The 21,194-nt window shown below is 42.3% G+C and overlaps 1 protein-coding gene across 7 annotated transcripts in view; it reads left to right on the top strand.

The window, feature by feature from the left end:
* Window positions 1-21,194, top strand: part of AMBRA1 (autophagy and beclin 1 regulator 1) — a 201,094-nt gene that overhangs the window by 92,811 nt on the left and 87,089 nt on the right. For all 7 annotated transcript variants that reach the window (XM_030829132.1, XM_030829131.1, XM_030829130.1 and 4 more), the window contains 2 exons: window positions 10,179-10,259; window positions 10,680-10,780. In XM_030829132.1, the coding sequence (XP_030684992.1) occupies window positions 10,179-10,259; window positions 10,680-10,780 (182 nt within the window). The remainder of the gene's footprint in view (window positions 1-10,178; window positions 10,260-10,679; window positions 10,781-21,194) is intronic.

The raw sequence follows: 21,194 nt of genomic DNA, 5'->3' as shown, positions 1-21,194 counted from the left end.
CATAGATGAGCAAAGAAGGTGGTTTCTTTTAAAAATTATTTAAAAATTTTTATTTTCAGCATAAACACCTTGAGGAAGTAGTTTTTTAAAGATGGAATCTATTTGTGATGAAACTGCTATAAACATTGTTAAAATGTCAACAAAGGATTTAGAATATTCCATAAACTTAGTTGATAAAGGGTTTGAGAAAGTTAGCTCCAATTTTGAAAGCAGTTGTGCTGTGGTTAAAACACTATCAAACAGCATCACATGCTGCAAAGAAATCTTCTATGAAAGGAAGAGTCAATCGATGCAGCAAAACTTCATTGTTGTCTTATTTTCAGAAATTGCCACAGCCACTCCAGCCTTCAGCAACCACCACTCTGATCAGTCAGCAGTCATCAACATTGAGGCAGAAGCCTCCACCATCAAAAATATTACAACTCACTGAAGGCTCAGATGATCATTAGCATTTTTTTAGCAATAAAGTATTTTTAATTAAGGTATGTGCATTGTTTTTTAAGACATAATGCTGTTACATACCCAGTAGTATATAGTATAGTGTAAACATAGCTTTTATATGCACTAGGAAACCAAAAATTCATGTGGCTTGCTTTATTGCAGTATTTGCTTGAAATTATGATGGTCTGGAACCACACCTGCAATATCTTCAAGGTATGCCTGTGTGCAAAAATGTCTACTTATATGACAGTAATTTCCAGAAGCGAGAGATGGGTTCTGGTTCCTTAGTTTGGAATGATATATTCTGGAAATACCATATGCATATGTACACAAGAGTTTCATGCAACAAGAGATTCTCCTTTTATGGTCCCCTTGCTAAATAATCTGGCAAATAAGTCATTAAAAGGTCTTCTTGGTGTATGATGTGGCTGAGGAAAATTCTGAAGGCTGTTACTCAGCTCTGCCATCTGATTGGGTGTGGCTTAGGGGAAGTTGCTTGCCTTTCGTTCACAACTCTTTTTTTTTTTTGAGACAGGGTTTCCGCTCTGTTGCCCAGGCTGGAGAGCAGTGGTGTGATCACAGCTCACTGCAGCCTTGAACTCTTGGGCTCAAGGGATCCTCCTGCCTCAGCCTCCTGAGTAGCTGAGACTATGGGCATGGACCACCATGCCCAGCTAATTTTTTTTTTTGTGGGGGTAGAGACAGAGTCTTACTGTGTATGCTGATCTCAAGCTCCTGAGCTCAAGCAATCCTCCTGCCTTCGCTTTCCAAAGTGCTGGGATTACGGGCATGAGCCACCACATCTGGCCCACAATTTAATATTCTTCATCTGCCCCTTTGATATAACTTAAAAAGTCTAGTTGAATCATGGCAAAGAAGATATGTTAGAAACTAGAGAATACCATTCTTACCAGGTGATAGACCTGATGACTCATGTATTTCAAGTTCTCCTGACTAGAATTCTAGCCACCTGTCCTTGATAGTACTTGTTCCTGCTCTCTTCTGAGCCGGCAATTTCTAGGACTTCTGTAGGAATCAGTGACTACTCTCTAATAACAAATATATAACTTGTACCCAAGGAAGAGGAGGTAACTTTTGGCAAGTAAAATCGTCAGAGAGGGATAGGGTATTACCTACTTCATTATGAAATGGCGTTCCCTTTGTCTTATGAGCCACAGACTCTTTAATATTAGGAGTGCAGGAGAAACGCTGAGGAAACACACTGTAAAGTTACTCTCTTTATAGGTTGGAACCTGCTTAAAGCAGTTAGGAATCAGCCAGCCATCTACGTTTATTGAGTGGCGGTATTATACAAAATTAGTTCTTAATGTGGAACGAGACAAAAACTTCTCCACCTGTAGTCCCAGCTACTCAAGAGGCTGAGGCAGGAGAATTGCTTGAACCCGGGAGGCGGAGCTTGCAGTGAGCCGAGATTGCGCCACTGCACTCCAGCCTGGGCGACAGAGCAGGACTCCCTCTCAAAAAAAAAAAAAAGAAAAGAAAATGACCTGGAGAGAGACAAAAACCTCTCTTGTTTTCCAGATAATTTTTGTAGTGGTCGAATGTCTTTACAAAATGGCTTGGAAAAGAGCTGTAAGTCTTAAAATAGGGTCTTTCTTTTTTTTTTTTTTTTTTTTTTTTTTGAGAGAGTCTTGCTCCGTCACCCAGGCTGGAGTGCAGTGGCGCGATCTCAGCTCACTGCAAGCTTCACCTCCCGGGTTCACGCCATTCTCCTGCCTCAGCCTCTCCGAGTAGCTGGGACTACAGGCGCCCGCCACCACGCCCGGCTAATTTTTTGTATTTTTAATAGAGACGGGGTTTCACCGAGATCTCCTGACCTCGTGATCCGCCCGCCTCGGCCTCCCAAAGTGCGGGGATTACAAGCGTGAGCCACTGCGCCCGGCCGGGTCTTTCTTTAGGTATACTTAAGAGAAAGGCAAGTACAGTAATTGCTCTTTGGAAACTGTAACTTAAGCGAAACTACTATAATGAAACCAATTTTACCATAGGCTAATTGATATGAACAAGAGTTAAGCTCCTGTGACATATTTCTGGCTACGAAAACGTCACCAAGCATCTAAAACACCCAAAACACTTCTTATATTAAACATTGAAATAAATGTGAGCTGTATGTACATCTAAGAAAGATTAATAAAAATATAATTATTTGATTTTTGGTGCATCAGTGAGTGACAGCGGTCAGTGTGGGGTGAGGTAAATCAAGGAATAGATGTTTGCAAAGTGAAAATTGTGAGGAACACGCCCATGGTTTTAACTACTATGTAGTTAAAACATAAACAGGAACAAATATGGTGAGCGCCCTGAGACTTAGTATTGCATCATTACTGTTGTGCATCTGTGTGATTATTGTATGCTTTACATATTTTTACATCATTTTGTATTCATTTATTTATTTTCCAACCTGCTTATTCCCATTCTGGCTCACAGGTGGCTGGAGCCTATCCTGGCAGCTCAGGATGCACTGGGAGAACCTGCCCTGGACGGGATGCCATTCCGTCACAGGGTGCACTCACGAACACACCCACACTCACTCCGACTCAGGTAGTCTAGGCATGCCAGTTCATCTAACGTGCACATCTTTGGGATGTGAGAGGAAGCCAGAATGCCCAGAGAAAACCCACACAGACATGGGGAAGTGTGCAAACTCAGACAGTGGCCATGGCCAGGAATTGATTTTTTTTCCCTCATCAGCATTATACAAAACAACATTGAGTGAAACAACGTTATTTGAGTACCAACTGTAAATGCATGGTCATAGAAACATGACACAGCGTGGAATATTTGGAGAGTTGCTTTGTTGATAGGTGTGGCTAGACTGTAAAGTTAAAGATGTGTGGCAGATGAGCTCCTAGAATGGCGCTAGATCTTTGTCTTGCATGCCTCGCAAAAGAGGTGAACTTTATCCCATAGGCAGGAGGGAGTCATTGAAGCGTTTTAAGTTATGGAATAGCATCAAGTTTTACATAAGTATCTAAAAAGATAGACTGTAATAAGTTACCACTAAAATACTAGGAGAGCATTGTATAAAGGGAGAGAGTATTTGGGGAGAGGTGAGAAAGCTTCATGGACTTGACCTGGGTATTGAAGACTGCATACAACTGTGAGAGAGGAATTGATATGGATGATGGGTATAGGCGAGGAGATTCTAGATAAAGGGAGTAGCTTAAGCAAAGGCATAGAGACAGGAGATTTACAGGGCTTATTCAAGGACCCTGAATAGATCTGTGGCTAGAGCTATGGAGTGTTTGTGATATGAGAGAGATATCAGAAAGCCCTGAACTCTGGATGGCCTGGAATGCCTGGCTGAGAAGTTTGGACTTTGTCTCGGGCCAGCCATCATCCAATATGTATTTTAGGCAGCTAAGTCTGATAGCATTGGTTAAGGTGACCTAAAGTGACAAGTGTACTGATGCAGAAGAACCAGTTAGAAAGCAGTGGGCATAGTACAGGTGAGGATATCTGAGGGTTGCACTGTAAGTATTGATTGTCTGAGGGCTTGATGTTTTCTAAGCGTGGAGCCTGTTTGTGAATGTTTTAGGGGAATGAGCTTCCTGAAAGCACAGCCATCTTACTTTTCTTGTCTAAAAAAAAAAAGCTATCCAAGTCCTTTTTTACCCTTACTGGATCCAGTTCTGAACTAAATTTATAAATTAGCAATCACTGCTTCTTAGAACAGCAGTGATTGGCATTGAGACCACTTGTCAATGCCTGCTGGCCCCACAGCCTGACAGCTATTGTCTAGGGAATAGTCCTGGGTTCTAGTCTTGGCTGAGGCTGTGACTTATTATCTGATCTTGAACAGGCCCCTTTCCCATCCTAGGCCTCAGTATCTGATGTGTAAAATGAGATTAGATAACCTCGGATTCTTGTAGCTTTAAGCTTCTTGGATCTTTGTTGGAGTTAACTGTCTTAGAAAAATTTCCCTGTCAGCCGGGGGCGGTGGCTCACGCCTGTAATCCCAGTACTTTGGAGGCCGAGGCAGATGGATCACGAGGTCAGGAGTTTAACACTAGCCTGGCCAAAATGGTGAAACCCTGTCTGTCTAAAAATATAAAAATTAGCTGGGCGTGGTGGCAGGCACCTGTAAACCCAGCTACTCAGGAGGCTGAGGCAGAGAACTGCTTGAACCCAGGAGGTGGAGGTTGCAGTGAACTGAGATTGCACCACTACACTCCAGCCTGGGTGACAGAGTGAGACTCTGTCTCAAAAAAAAAAAAGAAAAGAAAGAAAAATTTCCCCTGTAGTAGGCAGAGGGACAATAATGAAAAGTCTCAGAAAAGTAAGGGGCCTTCCTGAGGATTAAGAATAGTCTATATGGTGCCTGTCGAGCCTCACTGTATTTGTAAAATACATACTTTACCTGAATTCTAGCTCTTACTGAGGACTTTGATTTATTGCTTAAAAATGTGTAATATTGCTTAGCAACTTTAGAATTAATACTTTAGGATTCTAGAATTAGAATTACTGGGCAAGTAAAATACATATGAATATTTGTTAAGAGGAATGCAGAAGAAGAGAAAGAAAATGGAACACGTCTGGATTGTGCTTGGGCTTAGAATGGGAAAATACAGCAGGAAAGAATTACGCAGTGGGGGTTTGGGGGAGGAAGACATAACCCTTAGATTTATATGCTTATTTTTTAACATAAAATGCACAATAGGAATGTGGATTTGCATAATGTAGGCAGATGAAATTAAAAGGTAACATAAGGGAGGAGAGGAATTTGTAAATGGTAATTATCTCTTGTATTACCATTCCTTGGAGAAAAATGAAGGCTCTGTAGTTCCAGGAGACCTATGCTATTAGCTATTCCCTATGAATGATATCAGCTGGGGCTGTGCCTTCCTTCCAGAAATCAAAGCCCTTGCATTTGTGCATAGTCACTGAAAGTAGAGACTGGGACCTCAGTTTTTAACCAACAGCACTCCAGTAAGGAAAGGAGTTGACCAAGATCCCTGTGCTCTCCAGGGACAGGAATGCCAACTAGGCCTTCTGTTGTCTGGAGATTGAGTAGAAACAGAGCAGCACAGGGAAACAAAAATTTTTTTAATAGTCTAATTGTCAGCAAAGTCATCTGTATACTGTCAAGAGGACAGTGGCCTTTTGAGCTTTTTGCTGCAAGAGCTTCTTTATAAAGGCCCAAGTCAGAGCCATTTGTCACTGAGGAGCAGTGACAACCTGACTGTCTGGTCAGGACTCAGACAGCAGTCTATAGGTGCATTTTTTATTCCTTCAAATTACAGCCTCTCTCCGAGGCAATTAATCCTAGACATTTAGCAAAAGAGCTGCTGCTGTGTTTCTCCCTTGTTCTGGAAATACATCTTCTTGTATTCCGCACTTATTTTGGATACTTGATTGTTTGAAGGGTGTTTTTTTCTGGTAAAATCTTTGATAAGAAAGTATTTTTCCCCCTACTCCTTCCCGCATACCCCTCTGAGAGTTAATCAGAGATGCACAGAGTTCAACAACTGGGAAGGCCATTAATAACCCAGCCAGCTTCTATCCTGCTGGCTCAAAGTCAGCTTCTGGCTGTTGGAATTGATGAGGGTTTCTCTGGTGTTTCCCTGAAAAGTATTCCTCCTGTGTTGGAGGAGCAATACCAACATATTTGTGTACTCTGTTCTTCACACTTTTAAGTCACTACCCTTGGAAAGGGTGTTGGCTATGTTGTTAGAGCCCAGTATTTAGCACCCTTCACTGTTCCTAAACTGTCTGGGTCTGCCTTTCTCTCACTTTTCATCTGGCAAGTATCTTCCAATTCACTCATATTCAGTCTCTGCCTGCCTGACCAAATTTGTCTCCTTCTATCTCATAGAGCCTTGGCTTGATGTCGACCTTGTATCAGCACGGAAGTGAGTGGCAGATTTCTGTGTAGTTTTCTAAATATATCATTATTTTAAGTACTTTTAATTCCTGTGCTCTTCTGTTGGAACTTACCCCTCTCCCTTCAGTTCTTCTGCTAAATATCCCATGCATTGAAATTTCTTTTCCCACCTCAACCCATTATCTCTGAATCTTCCCCTCTTTCTGGACTATAGGATCTAGAGTCATCAGTTACTGTTTCTGCCTTCAGTTATTTGGAGCTGTGCCTTTGGTCCAGGATTTCTGTGTATCAATACTAAAACTGATGGCCTTTTCCCCTCTTCTTGTCGAACTTGTCCTTTTGTAGGATATTTTGACCTTTGCCACCTTACCCATTCCGGTATTCAAGGTTTTACCTGCTCAGTAAATGTTTGAGCTGGTTTGGTTATAGGCTATTTTATCCTAGGGGTCTGTGGGTTCTTTTCTCCCATAGGCAGCATCTCATATTGTTCATTATGTTTCACATTTTCCTGGTCATGCTGGGTCCTCTCCTGTCATTTCTCCTTCAGAGTTCTCAACACTTGGAATTTGAAATCTTCCCTGCCTTGTATTGAGATGACGTTTAGCTCCTATTTCTCCATTCTTAGCCAAGATGTTAAATAAACTGAGGACCAGCATGAGCACCTCCCCTTACTTAACATGCTGCCTCTTCTGTGGTGCCTCGTGTAACCTTCAGTCTGAGACTGCGTGTATTTGAGTCAGCTGATCTCATTCTTGTTTTCCTCTATATATCCTCCAGTAATCTCTAAACACTATAAAGCCATTATCTCTGACCATATTTTGCACACTCTCTTTTCCATCAGTTTTTTAAAAAGTTGGTAAAATACACATAACATAAAATTTATCATCTTAATCCCTTCCCTTTATTTTTTTATTTTATTTATTTATTTATTTTTGAGACAGAGTCTCGCTCTGTCGCCCAGGCTGGAATGCAGTGGTGCACTCTCGCCTCACTGCAACCTCCGCCTCCTGGTTCAAGCAATTCTTGTATCTTAACCTCCCAAGTAGCTGAGATTACAGGCACTCGCCATCACGTCTGGCTAATTTTTGTATTTTTAGTAGAGATGAGGCTTCGCCATGTTGACCAGGCTGGTCTTGAACTTCTAACTTCAAGTGATCCGCCCGCCTCAGCCTCCCAAAGTGCTGGTATTACAGGCATGAGGGACCACACCCAGCCCCCTTCCCTTTTTTAAAAAAAATGAAGGGATAAACCGAATCAGAAAGAAATTATTTTTAGGTTTTAATAGCAACAAAAAGATGCTTGTGACCTAGTTGTACGGGCCCACATTTTCCCCAGCCCTGGAGTCTGCCCCTTTTTCTCTGTTGTCTTGTGTTCTTTCAACAAGCTGTGTGTTACCTTTGGGCACTGGCAACTGCTCAGTACTGTCCAGCGCACTGGCTTCTCCTTCCCTGCTGTTCAGCCCTTCTAACGAGAGATAGATTCGTGTTTGTTGTCCAGAAGGAGGTGAATCTTCGGATCTTGCAGGAGCAAATTGTCAGCTCTGTAATGTGATTCTGAGAAGGCCAGCTCTCTCTTATGGGTGCGGAATAATTGGATTTGCCCCATGATGCTTCTTTTCTAGCTTTATTTTCTATTTTTTATTTTATTTTATCTTATTTTATCTTATTTTATTTTTTATATTTTATTTGAGATGGAGTTTTACTCTTGTCGCCCAGGCTGGAGTGCAAAGGCGCAATCTCAGCTCACTGCAACCTCCACCTCCCGGGTTCAAGCAATTCTCCTGCCTCAGCCTCTGAACAGCTGAGATTACAGGCATGCAACACCATGCCTGGCTAATTTTTTGTATTTTTTTTTTTTTTTTTTTTTTTTAGTAGAGACAGGGTTTCACCATGTTGGCCAGGCTGGTCTCGAACTCCTGACCCTAGGTGATCCTCCTGCCTCAGCCTCCCAGAGTGTTGGGATTACAGGTGTGAGCCACTGTGCCCGGCCTGTTTTCTATCTTTTTGTTAAGGAGATGAGAGTCTCTTGTTGCCCAGGCTGACCTTGAACTCCTGGACTCAAGCAATCCTCCCCCCTCAGCCTCCCAGGTAACTGAGATTACAGATGCACACCACTGTGCCCAGCTAGTTTTTTATCTTTCTGAGGCTTAGAGGCCTCCACCCTTTCCCCTGCTTAGGATCCTTTTTAACTTCAAAATATTTTCTGACTCCTCTTATGATAATTAGTTGTACTTTGTTCAGTACTAATTGATAAGTGAAATATACAGTAATGAAAAGCTATCATGAATTCAATTGTACTTTTAAATGAATTAGTAACTTATCACAACAGTAGTATATTTGAAAAATAATAGTATGCTTAATTTGGAAACGGTCTTATTTGTTTGATATTCAGCTACTCCTCTGTGTACATGTATAATTTGTGGGCTCCCCAGTAACTGCAGTCTGCTGGTCAGGAACTCCTGATTCCATTATTCTCTTTAACCCATCTTTTACATTCCATATAGTCTTATCTCTTTCTCCTTGACCCTCCTTTCATCTGCAGAGTTTCAGGTCAAAGGAATAAGATCTGTTAAGGAACACAGTGTACGCTTTCTCTTTTGGGAAAATAAAAACCAAATACTTTCAATGGATCAGCTTCCAATATCCCTGGTATTGATTTGTCATTTAATGCCCGTAGCCAATTCCACCAAGATATAAAAACCATCATAGGCTTTTGTTTCTGGCTTGTGAAGTTCCCAGTGGTCCACTTAAAAGCCAAGTGTTGCCTTAACTTCAGTTTCAGGGCCAGTTTGAAGATTATCTCATTGATTTGAAGATAATCCAAAGGGAGAATTCAGAAAATATCCCAAATCAAGCTCTCAAAGGTTCATTTATTTTGTGGAGTTGGTTAAGCCGCTAATTAACTGCTCTGTCCAGCCAGTGCCCTTTGGCTTATTATCCCTTTGATGTACTGGAAACTAAAACATGTGAAGCTCCTTTCCTCTTCTCTTGTAGGAAGCAGTGAAGTGTAGTGGAAAGATCTAGGGCTTCAAAGTCCAATCTTCCTTGAATCCTGCCTTAACTACTTACTAGTTATGTGACCTTGGTATTTACCTGTCTGGTCTTTCGTCCACTTCTCTGTAAAATAGTAATAATACTTCGTGGCCTAGCTAGAAGGAGTAAATGGGATAACATATCAATAACCTTTGTATTAGAACCTAGCAGATACTTAATAAATGGCAGTTATTACTATTGCACGGACTGTTAACAGTCCACAAAGAAAACACCCAGACTTTGTATTCAAATGACATAACATAGGATTACATTTTCTAATATTCTTCACCATTGACAGTCTGTAAAGGAAGGTACTGTCTTTTTCTTGTGTATTTTTTTTTCTTTTACCTATCACTGATTGTTCCACATGGAAGACCTAAACAGATTTCATTTGAAGATAACCATTTGCCAAACGAAATTGGTGGGGGAATTCTTCTTCCTTTAAGACCTCCTCCCACAGCAGGCGTCTGGATAACAAGTAAAATAATAAATAATGTAAGACAACCCCCCAAGACACATTTTTCTTGCATCTTTCAATATAGAAAAAGTTTATATATATCCATTCCAAATCCTAAGATCTAAATGTGGCTTCAGTTTGAGATGCTCAGGGACCACATTAACTCAAGAAAAATCCTCCTCCTTCCTGAGCTGTTGGTAAATGCTCATACATCTCTTAGTTGAGGTTCTCCAGAAATATGTTTTATTAATGTGCCACCTAATTAGTGAGCAGCCAGATGACTAATTTCTGTGGGGTCCTCTCCTGAGTGTAAGAATGTCATTTTGGGGATGTTTCCTTTTTGGGCTGGTGGGTGATTCTTCCTTAGTGACTCTCTTATGTGTAGTCTTTTTATTTTTTTCAGGGACAATGGTGACAGATCCAGGCACCGAGCTCCACGCAATGCCCGGATGTCTGCACCTTCGCTTGGACGCTTTGTCCCAAGGTAAGAACCGAGTTGCTAGCAACAGAGGGAGCCTTCGTTAGAGCCTAGGATTTAGTTTTAAACCTACTTTCTGGTCTTTGAATTGTCCATATCTAGCATTGTTTCCTAGTGGGCCCACAGCCCAGCCCTGCTGTCTAAGCTCTTGACAGATGATGGTTAGCCACATTCAAAAGAGATGAAAAAGTGGTGCTGGGAGAATCCTGTTTAAGAACAGAAGTGTTGGGGGAACTTTAGAAGGAAGGGCAGAAAAAGATAGATACAAATCTGTGGAAGGACCAATCTTGGGAGATTTTATTCCTTTCTGGGCATCTGTGGATTCAGTGGGTCCCTTGGCCCAGATTTTTCAGTGTAGGTAGTTAGTATCTCTTTTGTTTCGTGGTAGTCTTTAGTCAGCTTTTCACATGTGATTCCTTCTTGTAGGCGTTTCTTGCTGCCTGAGTACTTGCCTTATGCTGGGATTTTTCATGAACGTGGACAGCCTGGCTTGGCTACTCACTCTTCTGTTAACAGGGTCCTGGCAGGTAAGGAAATGTTTCTATGGCTTTTGAAAATGTGAAGGGGCAAGGAGCCAGATAAAGCTTCTCCCTCCTTTACCTATGTTGATGTGACGGTGTCTTGGCATCTGTTTGAAAATTCTATTTTGGGGTCCTGGTTTGATACTCCGGTCCTTACTTCAAGGCAGGAAATGGCAGGGTTGAAGAAAAATCTTTCTCTTACCCTATTCCCACTTTCCCCAGACCTTTTTTTTCTTTTAAATTATTTGTTTAAACCATTTGTTTCTTAATCCAGCAATTCTAGCTACGCTTTTAATTGAATGATAAAGGTGCCGTGTTTCTGTTTTGGTTGGTGAGATACTCATGAGCCAGATCCTGTGATTTAATTCGGAGCTTAGTGCGCACCTCTCCACTCCTGTGGTTCTGCCAGCGTGTGGAATTTCCAGGCAGTGTGGAATCTTCTGAGGAGGGAGAAGAGGGAGACACCCTTGGAGCTGGCTCAGAAATCTCCACAGAACAGAAAATGGGCTAGGCAAGCCCCACCAAAGCAGTTTTATTATTTATTCACTTATTTATTTTTGAGACAGAGTCTTGCCCTGTCACCCAGGCTGGAGTGCAGTGGCGTGATCTTAGCTCACTGCAATCTCCACCTCCTGGGTTCAAGCAATTCTCCTGCCTCAGCCTCCCGAGTAGCTGGGACTACAGGCGCCCACCACCACGCCCGGCTGATTTTTTGTATTTTTAGTAGAGACGGGGTTTCAACGTGTCAGCCAGGATGGTCTCGATCTCCTGACCTCGTGATCCGCCCCCTTCAGCCTCCCGAAGTGCCGGGATTACAGGCGTGAGCCACTGTGCCTGGCCAGCAGTTTTATGATGGTTGAATAGCTTAGTGACAGATGTTTTTGGGCTGTGAGGCATGACGTGACTGTGTTCTGAGACGTGGTGTGTGCTATTGCTTCTGCTCAGTCTCTGGAGAAGGAAATAAAGCAGAATTCCATTTTTATATGTGGCCAAGGTTGTTTCCCCATCACAGTCTTCCCCCCCCTCCCTCCCACCTCCACTGCCGACTTATAAATTTATGAATGCAAATGCATAAAAGGTATAAAAATCAAGCCACATTTAGAGGTATCTTTAATAAGCATCTTTATTAAAAGTTTTAAAATGACATTCTGTTTTGGAGAATCTGGGCCATGTGATGGTTAAAGGTGGGGAGGGATCTATTGAGGCAGTGGCACTGTCTGACTGCGAGAATGTTACAAGCTTTATCTTATGATTTCTAACCAAGCTGCTGTGACAGCATCAAGGCCATGGGATCTGGCCTTTCCTAAATAGTATGTTTGATCCAACATCAATGCTTAGAAATTCCAGAAACCTCAGTGGTTTCTCTGTCAGACACCAGACTGCATAGGCTCTGGACTGACAGGAGAGCAGACTACACCACAGTCTCCTGACAGCCTCATCTGAGGAGGCTCTGGCCCTAGTTGTAAAACAGATGCTGTGGCCCGTGCCTCTCCTTGCCTGGCACTTCTGTGTGGCTTAACCGAAGGCACGTTAAAGCTTTTCACTGACAGATAATAACTTGCTGCCAGACAATACTCCAGAGCTCTCCACCCTTCTTTGTTCCAGACATCTGCCTCCACCGCCCCATACAGCACCTCCTGCCTCTCTACCGCTGGCAGATCTCTGTTTCCTTGGCATTTAGCTTTGGGGGAACAGCTGTATGTTGTTTTTTTCTGCCTTGCCTCCCAAGACCTCCTTACCTCAATTTCCTGTTTCCTAGTTTATGCCTAGTGGTCTGACCCCAAATGGCCTAATTACACTTACGGATACCTTTGAATATAGGGGCTGTGTTCCAGTGGGCAGCTGTTTACAGATGTGAAATCTGAGAAAATCTATCAAAGGATGCAGAATGCCATTAGGAGAAGGAACTCTAGACTCCCTAGAACCTCACTCTTGAGTTAGATTAGCAGATGGTTTCCATTCACCATTAAACTAGTTTCTACCAATTTTTCAAAATACATATTACTGAGTGTTTGTTTATCATTCGTTGATATTTTGATGTCCCTCCAGATTCTATTGGCAGTTGTATCATTTGTTTTCTTCTCTTGAGAAAATTCCAGTAATAATAATACAGCAACAAAAGCCTAACATTTATTGAGCACTTGCTATATACTAGGGAGTGCTTTAAGTGCTTTACACATATTTCGTTTCTGTCTTGCAGTAATCATATGAGATAGGTGCGATTACCTAATTAACAGTGGAGGAAACTGAATCCCAGAGGGCTAACTTGCCCAGAGTGATGCAGCTAAGAAGTGGAAGAATAGAGCCAGTGATCTCTAAACCTCCTTCCTGATGTGCCTCCTCATAGTTGTTTTAAAGGACAAAACATTAAAATGTCATTCTTTTTCTTAGGACTTTATAAGAGGGAGAGAACTCCCAGGGAACTTCAGTGTTTTTCTTGTTTGTTTTAATTATTCTATTTAAATGGTTCCTAGACATAGGTTTTTATGATCCAGTGGTGCTTGCCGAGGAAAATCTTATTATGTAACCGCCCTTTTCCTGAGCCTTCTTGCCTTCCTGGATACAGATGTTTTGCTTTTTATTAAACTTACTTGTGATCATGTAATTGAGCTGCTATAATAATAGCTTTCAGAGTGAAAGAGCAATTGACCTTTTAGCAGTAAGCACTCCCAATTTTCCTGGAAAGGCACTTTGTCTTGTATGATTGGAATGAGATCGTAATGGTCCCAGAACAATTACATTTAGCAGACATTTGTTCTATAGCTGTCATATGCCAGGCAGTGTTCAAGGCTACCAGAGTGAATACGACAGACTGTGATCCCTGCCTTCCTGTAGCTCCAAGTCTAGATGGTTAGTCATGATTCAGTCTTACTCCAAACATAAGTAGAACTTTTGCATGGTGAATGGCTTTTTGCAGGGATGAAGCTTGGAAATTTGGCAGATCTGGAGGGACAAAGCAGACACACACCTGCAGTTTTAGGGGGTGTGACCAGTACTGTAGTGCCAAATGAGTCTTCAGTGGACCCTAAGCAAAGCCATTCAGAATCATAAACAAAAATGGGTTTGTGGAAAATCAAGATCCATTTTACTCCTTCCCACAAGAGACTGAAAGCAATAATAGAAAACAGAAGCTACTATAGAAAAGTGTTATAAGGTGAAGAGCAAGTTATTGCAAAAAGAATTTTAAAAATATTAAGAAAGAGGAAAGTGTTTTGATAGTCTATTATTCATCTCTTCTCCCTTATCTTGGTGCCTTCACCTGCAATTCTGTAGGTTCCTGGTAGCCTCCAGTTGGTCATCAGCCCAGGCCTTTCCCCATCATCATCAGCAACACAAATTCTGGACCCATACTTAAAGAGCTGTAAATACATTTAAAGCTATTGCAGCTCTACCAGGTAAAATTGTGGGAGAACATAGAAAAGTCTGAGGAGCTCCCCCTGCTGACATTGTAGTAGACCGCTAGCTCTGTGTAGTCACAGCAACTGAAATGATGGAAATGAAGCTAACGAGTGCCTGCCATGGACCAGGTACTGTCTTTCCCACGTTATCTCTTTTCATCTTTGCAGCAACCCTGTGAGGTAGGTGGTAGCATTTCCATTCTGTAGGGAAGAAAACTGAGGCTCAGAAAGTTACGTCACTTGCCCAATATCACTGTGAGAAGCTGACCTTGGAACTTTAAACCGGGTCTTCCTGACTCTTAGAAGAGTTCTGTTCTGTCGTCTGTGCCATGTTTTGTTTGAGTTCAAGTAGGGAATATCTGCCAAAAGGTTCTTAAGCTTATAATATTTTTCTGCATGTTTGAGGCCTCATGAAAGTGAAATAAGAAGCTTGGCATTTGACAGCTTCCTGGTAATTACTGGAAGAACAAAAAACTTCTGAGGAATGGGGCCTGAGTAATGTAGGGTATTCGTTGTCTGTCCTGCGTAATCTTTTTGACTTTCATCCTAATGAGCATCTGCTCCTAGCAGATGTGGACCTGATATACTTAATTTACTATTTTGATTAAAATCAATGGGAAGTGTCAGGGTTTTCTTGCTCCTAGCCACAGGTCATTAGGGCCTGGTCCAGTGTCTTGAGCAAGAGATGGCTTTGTGCCCAGTTTTCCTAATTTCTCTTATGACTTCTTCTTCTTCTTCTTTTTAAATATAAAAAAGAAAAACTGGCCAGGCGCGGTGGCTCACGCCTGTAATCCCAGCACTTTGGGAGGCCGAGGCAGGTGGATCACGAGGTCAGGAGATTGAGACCATCCTGGCTAACGTGGTGAAACCTCATCTCTACTAAAAATACAAAAATTAGCCAGGCAGGGAGGTGGGAATTGAACAATGAGAACACATGGACACAGGAAGGGGAACATCACACACCGGGGCTTGTTGTGGGGTGGGGAGAGGGGGGAGGGATAGCATTAGGAGATATACCTAATGTTAAATGAGGAGTTAATGGGTGCAGCGCACCGACATGGCACATGTATACATATGTAACAAACCTGCACGTTGTGCACATGTATCCTAAAACTTAAAGTGTAATAAAAAAAATTAACCGGGCATGGTGGTGGGCACCTGTAGTCCCAGCTACTCTGGAGGCTGAGGCAGGAGAATGGTGTGAACCCGGGAGGCGGAGCTTGCAGTGAGCCAAGATCTTGCCACGATACTTGGGCGGCAGAGCGAAACTCCGTCTCAAAACAAAACAAAAAAACAAAAAAACCTTTTTACTGAACAGTGTCACTTCTCAGTACGACTTCTTTGACCTATTACTTTTTTGGGAGTGTGTTGTTGAATTTTCCCATATTTTGAATTTCCCAAATTTCCTTCTGTTGTTCTCTAATTTGATCATGGTCTGAGAACATACTTTGTGCAATTTTATTCATTTTAATTTTGTTTTGTGGCTTAGTATATAGGCTCTTCTAGAGAGTGTTACCCATGTGCTTGAGACGAATGTGTATTCTGTAGTTATTTAGTGGAGTGTCCTGTAGATGCCAGTTAAATCTACTTGGTCAATATTATTGTTCCAGCTTTGTATATCCTTGCTGATTTTCTATCTAGTTTGTCTATTATTGAGAGTGGGTATTATTGAAATCTCTATTATTATTGAATTGTGTATTTTTCCCTTCAATTTTGTCAGGTTTTTTTTTGTTTTGTTTTGTTTTGTTTTGTTTTTGAGACAGAGCCTCACTCTGTTGCCCAGTGATGTAATCTCAGCTCACCGCAACCTCCGCCTCTTGGGTTCAAGCGATTCTCCTGCCTCAGCCTCCCAAGTGCTAGGATTACAGGCACATGCCCCCAGGCCTGGCTAATTTTTGTATTTTTAGTAGAGATGGGGTTTCACCATTTTGGCCAGGCTGGTCTTAAGCTCCTGACCTCAAGGGATCTACCTGCCCCAGCTTCCCAAAGTGCTGGAATTACAGGCGTGAGCCTCTGCGTCTGGCCCAATTTTGTCAATTTTTGATGAATATATTTTGGGACTTTGTCATTAGGTGCACATATGTCTACGACTGATATGTGTTCCTGATGAATTAACTATTTTACCATTGTCCCTCTCTCTCTAGTAATATTTTTTGTCTTAAAGTCAATTTTTTCTTACATTAATATAGCTACTGCAGTTCTCTTATGGTTGATTACATGACATATCATTTTCCATCCTTTTACTTTCAACCTGTTTAGCTCTTTGAATCTAAAGTGTGTATCTGGTAGAAAGCTTATGATTGGAGCTTGTTTTTTATCTAGTCTGACAATCTCTGCTTTTTAATTGTTTAGTCCATTCACATTTAATATTATCATTGATATAATTGGGTTTTTGTCTGCCATTTTACTGTTTGTTTTTTGTATTTCTAATGTTTTTATTCCTCTGTTCCTTCTTTACTGACTTCATTTGTATTAAATGGATATCATCTAATGTGTCTTTTAAATTCCTTTTTTGATTTTTGAATGTATTTTATCAGGATCAGTTTCCAATTTATTCAGACTTAATTCTGGTAAGATATAGAAACATTTTTCACTATCTGTTGTTCCCCTGTGGCTCCATTCCCTTCTACCTCCTTTGTGCTGTTATATATATATTAACTTTACATGTATATATATTACAAACCCAACAATATAGTGTTAACTTATTGATTGATACAATCTTTTCTCAGGCATCCTTCTGTTTGTTCCCTGGTGTGGGAAAGACAGAGCTATACTTTTCATAAAATTTACTTTTCTTTTCATCTAACTTTATTAACTTGTTAATAAAATTGTTATTAACTTTATTTTTGGTTAATAACAATTTACTTGTTATTATTGTTAACTTTATTTTTGGTTGTCCTCTACCCCTCTCATCTCTTTTATTTTTATTTTCTTTTTAGAGATGGGGTCTCACTCTGTTGCCCAGGCTGGAGTGCAGTGACCCAGTCACGACTCACTGCACCCTCAACCTACTGGTCTCAAGCTATTCCCCTACCTCAGCCTCCTGAGTAGCTGGTACTGTGGGCACACAACACCATGTCCATCTAATTTGTGTACTTTTTGTAGAGATGGGGTTTTGCCATGTTGCCCAGGCTAGTCTCTAACTCCTAGGCTCAAGTGATCTGCCCCCCTCAGCCCCACAAAGTGCTGGGATTACCGGTGTGAGCCATGGTGCCTGGCCCCTCTCATCTCTTTTATTTGTTTATTTATATTTGTTTATTTATTTTGAGATGGAGTCTCGTTCTGTCACCCAGGCTGGAGTGCAGTGGCACGATCTTGGCTCACTGCAACCTCCATCTCCTGGGTTCAGGCCATTCTTCTGCCTCAGCCTCCCAAGTGGCTGGGATTATAGGCGCCCACCACCACACCCAGCTAATTTTTATATTTTTAGTAGAGACAGTATTTCACTATGTTGGCCATGCGGATCTCAAACTCCTGACCTCAGGTGATCCGCCCACCTTGGCCTCCCAAAGTGCTAGGATTACAGGCGTGAGCCACTGCACCCAGCCTCCTTTTGTCTCTTTTAAAAACACCAGTACTCTGGTCTTAGATGTTCCCCACTTCCCTGGTTCCTTAGGGAATTACTTTCAGGAGGACTTTTTAGTCTCACTTGGTCAACTGGGGTGGGCATCTAGAGCCTCAGGCTTGCTAACTTTTAGGAATTAGCCTTATTTCACCATCTGATAGCATAGCTGTCTAATACAACAAATTGCTTAATCACTATATAGCAGATCTTCACTTGAACTGGCAAATCTGGTATAGATTAATAATAGAGAATGCACTTAAGGGCCATCATGATATTACTTAGATGAAAGTGAACAGAAATGAATAATATTTCTGGTGTTGGGTCCTTTATCTCTTTGATCTCCCTTTATCTTTCTGCCGTGTACCCATCTGGTACCCAGTAGCCAGGCAGATAACATGAGTGGCACATTCCAACTCAACATCAATTAAGATGGCTGTTTATAAACCCCAGATAAATGGACAATTAGTGGTGGTGGTACTGGCTAGTGCTGCTTTAATAATTAACCCAATTATGTTTCATTCTGCTCCGGTGATGAAAATGAAGGGACTAAGAGGCTGGCTTTGTTGCCTGGGAGACAGAGAAGTAAATGCAGTAACTCCTCCCAGGGAACTCAGCCTTCCCAGTTGCCTTACAGCACCCGGGGCTTTTTACCTGTGTGGTGTCCACCAGTCACTGGAGCATTCGAGTCCTCTCTGCCCCAGCCCTTTACCTTATCTTATACCACTAGTGAGAACTGTGCTTATTGAGAACATGGGGCCCAGTTTCTAAGCTGAATTGCCTGTGCTTCAGGCTTTTCTAGGGAAAAATACTGGGCCTTGTCAATGAACTTTTCTGTTCCTTTTATATGTGTAAGTTTTTCTGTGCTTTTGTCTCTCTTTTCCCCAGGAAATTTCCTCTTGATCCTTTCCCCACTTATGCTTTACCCATGTGCCCTTTCTGTATTGTCACCTTAAAATGTACACAGCACTTTCTAAATGCTTAGTATTTTCCAGAACACTTTGGGTATTACAAAATAATTAAATGATTCTGCCCTCAGGGAGTTTACTGTCTAGCCAGGGAGTGGCCCAATATCTGTGTTTTGTTTTGGCCCTGCCACTAAAAATTTACTAATTCCCCTGAGACTTTAACTACCAGTCTTGATAGATTAGCTAAGGGAGGTGGGGTGTAAGCCTGGGCTTGGATCAAGGACTTAATGTCTTTCAGTACAGTTTGAAGAAGCTCTGCAAATGTGTCCCCATTCATCTTTTGAGTGGGGCTATAAGCATGAGTAAGTGGGGCACTGGAAGGACAGCTGTCATTTATATGGTATACTCTGTCTGAGAGACAGTATAGTGAAATGTTCAAGAGTTTGGGCTTCTTGAGGCCGGGCATGGGGGCTCACGCCTGTAATCCCAGCATGTTGGGAGGCCAGGGCGGGTGGATCACCTGAGGTAAGGAGTTCGAGACCAGCCTGGCCAACATGGTGAAACCCAAAATACAAAAATTAGCCGGGCGTGGTGGCAGGTGCCTGTAATCCCAGCTACTCGGGAGGCCAAGGCAGGAGGATCGCTCGAACCTGGGAGGCGAAGGTTGCAGTGAGCTGAGATCGCGCCATTGCACTCCAGCCTGGAGGACAAGAGTGAGATTTTGTCTTAAAAAAAAAAAAAAAAGCCTGGGCATGGTGGCTCACACCTGTAATCTCAGCACTTTGGGAGGCCGAGGCGGGCAGATCATGAGGTCAGGAGATCGAGATCATCCTGGCTAACATGGTGAAACCCTGTCTCTACAAAAAATACAGAAAATTAGCCTGGTGTGGTGGCAGGCGCCTGTAGTCCCAGCTCCTTGGGAGGCTGAGGGAGAATGATGTGAATCCGGGAGGCAGAGCTTGCAGTGAGCCGGAGATCGCACCACTGCACTCCAGCCTGGGTGACAGAGCGAGACTCCGTCTCAGAAAAAAAAAAAAAAAAAAAGCCAAAGAAGTATAGGTGTTGGCAGGGACACAGTGGAAAGGGAATGCATATACACTGTCAGTGGGAATGTAAATTAGTACAGAGTAGAAATCTTAATGTCCATATGTCTGGATTGAGGCACCACTATTTATTTGTACTTTAAGTTCTCCGTACTCTGGGGCTTCCCTAGACCTAAAATGATCTCAAAGCTTATTAAGTCTCATGGTTGTGTGCTCCTTGGAATTACTGCTCATTTTGAAGGTGCCAGCTGAAGATTCCCTCTAATCTATAATGACTCGGTATAATGCCAGAATTCTTTCACTTCTTTCTTCTTAGGTTATGATTAGTGTGGCTTTGACATGTTTTGCAACCCCTCAGAACAAATGCAATGATCTAGAAATCTGCAGAGGACATGTGAGGAAAGAGAAGGCTAAATGTGAGGCCAAAGCCCATATTTTCCAGTGGAAGCAGCAGCTGTCTTTGTGATATTGCTTTACATTTCAAACTTTCTTTAGGATTAGATATCCCCTACCTTGGGCCCCTTGTGCATGGCACAAAGCTGCAGTGAGCTGGGCCTATGATTAAACCCAGGGACTCACCTCAATAGCCCTATAACATAAGAGACTGTCTTTACAGGGTGAGTAAGGAGACTTGGAACAATCCTCTTTACTGTCCCATCTACTTCAGTAGTTTTTACCAAAGTGAGCAGTATGAATGCTGGAAGTTAATAACCCATGCTAACTAACCCCCTACTTCCTTCTTTTTACCTTTTTTTTTTTTATTCGAGTCAGAGTCTCACTTTGTTGCCCAGGCTGGAGTGTAGTGGCGCACTCCTGCAACCTCCACCTCCCAGATTCAAGCAGTTCTCTTCAGCCTCCCGAATAGCTGGGACTACAGGCCTACACTACCACGCCCAACTAATTTTTGTATTTTTAGTAGAGATGGGGTTTCACCATATTGGTCAGGCTGGTCTTCAACTCCTGACTTCAGGTGATCCACCCACCTTGGCCATCCAAGGTGCTGCGATTACAGGCATGAACCACCATGCCTGCCAACTTCCTTTTTAAAACCCTGGGCTCACATTAGCTTTTCTTTCTCGTTCCCTTTTCCTATCTCCAAGCAGCCTCATTTATTCCAACCTGGCCGGAAATGCCATGGGAGCTGGCAGACATCACCTCTTACCTTTTCTACCAAAGCGGAGCCAACCTGTGGTTGTTAATTTCCTTTCTTTAAAACTTGCTGATCAACAAAGGCCAGCTCTTCCCCTGGGTCCTCATGCCACTCAACTTGAAGAGCAAGCATGGATATCTTTGTATAAGCCATGATGGGGAAAGAAACTCCTGCAAATAGATGACCGGGGCCCTTTGGGAGTGTTAAGACTCCGTTGGGTATTTCTTTTGGGTAGCTGTTGAGTGTCACCCCAGAGCCAGAGAGTCATCTTGTAACCACATACTCACCCTGTGAAGATAGTCTCTCATGTTATAGGGCTATTGAGGGGAGTCCCTGGGTTTATCATAGGCCCAGTTCAC

The sequence above is a fragment of the Nomascus leucogenys genome, chromosome 15, assembly GCF_006542625.1.
Source record: "Nomascus leucogenys isolate Asia chromosome 15, Asia_NLE_v1, whole genome shotgun sequence".
NCBI classification, from domain to species: domain Eukaryota; kingdom Metazoa; phylum Chordata; class Mammalia; order Primates; family Hylobatidae; genus Nomascus; species Nomascus leucogenys.
The sequence above is the reverse complement of the archived record's forward strand: the minus strand, read 5'-3'. Positions and strand labels throughout refer to the sequence as shown.